Source organism: Cervus elaphus, chromosome 24 (assembly GCF_910594005.1).
Source record: "Cervus elaphus chromosome 24, mCerEla1.1, whole genome shotgun sequence".
Lineage (NCBI taxonomy): Eukaryota > Metazoa > Chordata > Mammalia > Artiodactyla > Cervidae > Cervus > Cervus elaphus.
Genome location: NC_057838.1, coordinates 12,382,632 through 12,387,926, shown reverse-complemented (window position 1 = coordinate 12,387,926; position 5,295 = coordinate 12,382,632). Strand labels below are relative to the sequence as shown.

Genomic DNA, 5,295 nt, shown 5'->3' with positions numbered 1-5,295 from the left:
ACTAAGTCTTGGTTGTATGTATTTTCTCAATTTTTCACTTACTTTTACTTCTGTGATTTCTGTCTTCTATTTATCATTTTCATTCTACAATGATGTCTGGGTTTATTTTCCTTTCCTTCTTCTAGGTTCTTGAGATAGTAGCTCAAGATGATAGTTCATTCCTTATAAAATGTCTTGTCTTCTAAAACTTGCATTTAACAAGATAAATGTATGTTTTAGCACTCCTTTAGCTGCATCCAGGTACTTTATGCATATTTATACTTATATGGGGGGATTCTCCAGTGGCTCAGCAGTGAAGAATCTGCCTGAAATGCAGGGGACGTGAGTTTGATCCCTGGGTTGGAAAGATTCTTGGAGGAGGGCTTGGCAAATCACTCCAGTCTTGTTGCCTGAGAATCCCATGGACAGAGGCACCTGACAGGGTACAGTTCATAGGTCTGTAAAGAGTTGAAAATGACTGAAGTGACTGAGCAAGCAGGCATGCATGCATGTATCAATATATTATATGTAATATGCATTATATATGTATACTATGTCTACTATGTCTACATTATCTGTATACTATATATATTATGTATACTCACTTATATATCTTTCAGATATCTTTTATATATACGTGTACCATTATCTTTCTATTGAAAATTTATTTTTCAAAATGTTCACAGGTAATTTAGGCTTGTGTTGTTTAATTTGTAAATAATTAGAAAATTTTATACTTTGCCATTAATTAAATAAATTAATGTATATAAATTACATTATATACACACATGCATTTATATATATATAATCATACAGGATATATGTATATATTGTATGCATATCCTGTATGATCTAAGTCCTTTGAAATGCACTGCAATTGTGCCATAGCCTAAGGTATTGTTTCTTTTGGTGAATGCCGCATGAACATTTAGAGGTGAGTGGAATATTAGTCACCCAAATGTTTTCTCTTTCCACATCGCCATACTAACACAGATTCTATCAACATGCCTGTCTGAAAATATGTGACAATTTTTTTCTGTATTAGAAACAAGTTTTAAATGACTTATTCTGAACTGAATGTTCACCATCTTCTGGAAATCAGACCAGAGGTAAACTTAAACAGATTTGCCTATTTTGAAGGTCATGATTTAAATAAGAAAGTTTTTGTGTATATCATTTCTGTCTAATTTGAACTTTTCCCTTTTGGTTACTTGACATCAAGTTATTCTTCAGGGATTTTCCTCCAGAGAACCAGGTTCTGTAAGTCCCGTTCTGCATGGTGACTATCCTGGTGGCATCTCTGGAGATACTTTACTCTAAATTATGATGAAGGTTCCAAAAATTTAATCAGACAAGAATCACCCTTGGAGATGGACCAAATGAATGACTCAATAATACGTGCTGCAATTAAATGTAGATAAAATATTTGCAGACCTTTGCTCTTACTCAGAGGTTATTTGTCTCTACCATTAATCACATGACAGACTTCTTCACAGATTGAAATGATGGACTCAACATATAATAAAATATGTATGTGAAATTGTTCTTTATCTTTCAGGAAACCCATAAGTTAATAATACTATATGAAGATAGGACAGAATAACTGATTGAAAATCAAAGTGTTGTAAAGTCAATTTCACTATTTCAATTTTAATTGTATAAAACATGAACAGCAACATTTTAATGTAAACAGTCCTACACAATTTGGAGTTTTCTCTAAAACCAAAGTGTTGATTTAACTTTCGTTTGTTATCAGGACAAATCCTGTGAACAATGAGTATTTTGGTTTCCTGTTCACAATCAAGATTCAGAGTTCCTTATGTAATACAGTATTCATATTCATTTTCAAATTTGCAACAATTTGAAAGGCAATATTTTTCTGAATGACTGAATTGAATTGGATTTCCTACAAGCATGGAACAAGTTTGCCTAATGGAAACAATCAATGTCCAGCGATGCTGCATTTATCATACTTTCTTTGTTCTTGGTGATAGAATCAGTGCCTGAAGGACAAGAGAGAAAGCATCAGCGAACAGAATGTAAATCAAAGGAAGATCTCATGCAGGTAACCCAGGAAGTGTATTTATGCACTATTCTCTGAATTAGGTTTACACTTTGCAAGAGTTCACTGGTGATGTGAGAATTCAGTCATTTAAAATGTTTTCTATGTGTTTGTCTTATTCAGACATTTTAGGGATCCTTTGTGACTACTAAAATATGTGGAGATTGATTTAATACAGTAAAACTCATTTGGATATTTTCGTATCATAAAGATTCAGAATAAATTTACCTTCTCTAACATCAAATATTCTTATAAATTCATTTTGAGTGTATCTATCTGAGGATATTTTAATGGGCAGTTATTTATAAATCTCATGATAGGTTTAACTGATACGTCCTCTAAGCATTATTTATTAAGCTCTTAAAAATTAGAGGATGATGTAGCATCTTTATACCTTGAGTGGTCTTCACAACTTCAAGATAATATTGTAGTAAGTACAGTGTTACTTCAATTCTTATTTTTTCTGTTCACAGGTGAGTTTCAGCATCCTATCATATATTTGTTAGCCATTTAAATGTATTCTTCTCCAATTGTTTATATTTTTCTTTAATATTTTATTTATATACTTTATTTATTAATTGATTAGAGATATTTTTCTGTTTTAGGTATTACCTCTGTGTATATACTCTAAAATATAAATCATTTCCACAAATTGCCTTCAACTGTCTACATAATGGTATCTTCCTAAATCCTTAAAACATTTTGAAATTGTCAAATCTATTTGGGATTTCAATGATTGCTTAAGCAGCATCCTCCATCCTGGGGATGCAGAAAGTCATTTCCTTTATTAACCAGAATGTAAATATGGAATAATTATGCCTTAATTTTCTTATTAGATTTTTATCAATTTTTGTTTTTAAGTAAGGTATTAATTATACATACAATTTTATTAGCTTCAAGATGGGAAGGTAGTTGTGGCAATTAATTTATTTAATTATGTGTTCTTTTCCCACACATGTCTCTTAATGACTTGCCTCTCCATTAGTGTATAAGATTGTTGAGGTTATGGATAATGTTTTAATCAGTCTCATCTTATGATGTCTTAAAGTACTGGAGCATGATAATTGCTTGAATGAATAAACAAATTATCTTAAGATTTCAAGAAGTTGCTAGTAATAATTATATTTACAAGTAATTCTGTCCTGAACTCTGAAATAAAATATAGAGAAGAATCTATGGAACAAAGGAACAATGTAACTGAGTTTATCCTTGTAGGACTCACTCAGAGCCCCCAGGGTCAGAAAATATTGTTTGTGGTGTTCTTGCTCATCTACATTGTGACAATGGTGGGCAACCTACTCATTGTCATGACTGTGGTGATTAGTCCAACCCTGGATGCCCCTATGTACTTCTTTCTTGGCTACTTATCATTTATGGATGCTGTTTATTCTACTACGATCACTCCAAATATGGTTATAGACTTATTGTGTGAGAAGAAAACCATTCCGTTCCAAGCTTGCATGGCCCAGCTTTTTACAGAGCACTTATTTGGTGGTGCTGAGATTTTACTCCTGGTGGTCATGGCCTATGACTGCTACGTGGCCATCTGCAAACCCTTGCATTATTTGACAATCATGAATCAGCGGCTGTGTGTTCTGCTGCTGCTGTTGGCCTGGGTTGGTGGGTTTTTACATGCTGTAGTTCAACTACTCTTAGCTTACAACCTTCCTTTCTGTGGCCCCAATGTCATTGACCACTTTATGTGTGACATGTACCCTTTGTTACAACTTGCGTGTACTGACACCTACATTATTGGCCTCATTGTGGTTTTCAATGATGGAGCAATCTGTGTGGTCATCTTTACTTTCTTACTCATCTCCTATGGGGTCATTCTGCACTCTCTGAAGAATCTTAGCCAGGAAGGGAGACGCAAAGCCTTATCCACCTGTGGCTCCCACATCACTGTGGTGCTCCTCTTCTTTGTGCCCTGCACTTTTATGTATGTGAGACCTCCTTCCACCTTACCCATTGATAAATCTTTGGCTGTGTTTTACACCATTATGACCCCTATGTTGAACCCTCTAATCTACACTCTGAGAAATGGAGAGATGCAAAATGCCATGAAAAAGCTCTGGATCAGAAAACGAAAATAAGGCAGGCAACAGGGAAACATATTACCTATTTTCCCTGAAGATTTGTCTTCCCAGGAAAGTCATGTGTGACTATTTAACTGTAGTAAATTTCTCCACAGTTCTAATACATTGAACATGATGAAAGTGTTTATTCTGTGAATGCTTCCAATAATCAAAGCACACTTTTAAGATTGTCATAATTTCCTGGTTCATACTATTTTGTTTAAAATATATTTTTATGATTGTTAAATTTCTTAGGAAATGTTTTTAGTTTTTGGTATAAAATCTCTCTATTGAGAGTATAGGCTTATGTTCTTATGATGAGTTAAATTGTAATTAAAACTGTAAATTTCTTTTTTTAGTGGAAGATATTCTTATGTTTTTCTCTCCAATAATGTAATCTTTCAGAATTGTAGGACTCAATGCAAACTTGAGAAAAATAAAATAAGACAAAAACTTAGAATATTCTTCCCCACATAAAGACTGTTCATATTAATATTTGAGGTATGTGTCTCATTTTTTATCTGCAGATACTTATATTTTTTTGTCCATATGTTTAGCATGTTAATGTTGAAGAAGAAGAATGTTTCAGAGTTACAACGCTAATTATAAAGAGGATGAGTATATAAAAATAATCTGAATGAATGAGATATATACACAGAAAAATAACTGAATCATACTAATTTTTCTTGTTGGGCAATCATAGCATCTTCTCAAGTGGAACAGCTTCATTTGGTGTTGTATTTTCATAAATGTGATGCATTCACTTTCCAGATAGTTCAGAATATCTTATCATACTTCTGCTATTTTTCATTATTCACATCTCCAACTTTGCTTATTGTGTTTCATTATGTCTTTTAAGACCCAGACTCTGCCCTTTACATGTAAAGTTAGCATAATCCATAATCTGTGAGCTTCAAATATGCACTACAGAATTTGACAACAGAATTTGGGTGATATCATTGGTAAGACAGATACTGACAATACAAGCCATTTTTATGTCTTTTATTAATGAAATACAAATCATTGGGAAGTAATAGCCCAGAATAAATTGTTTTATTTGACAGAGACATCATGCATGATATCCTCTCACTCTTTCTGGATCAGGCTTGAAACTAAACATTATCTGCCTATAATATGTTGGAAGCATGTAGTTAAAGAAATTAATTTGTTTCTGTCTCT

The 5,295-nt window shown here is 33.0% G+C and overlaps 1 protein-coding gene across 1 annotated transcript; it reads left to right on the top strand.

The window, feature by feature from the left end:
* The first annotated feature begins 3,216 nt into the window (after positions 1-3,216).
* Positions 3,217-4,134, top strand: LOC122683085 (olfactory receptor 4A47-like). Its single transcript, XM_043886631.1, has one exon. It carries the CDS (start codon positions 3,217-3,219, stop codon positions 4,132-4,134), a length of 918 nt encoding a protein of 305 aa, XP_043742566.1.
* The last annotated feature ends 1,161 nt before the right edge of the window (positions 4,135-5,295 follow it).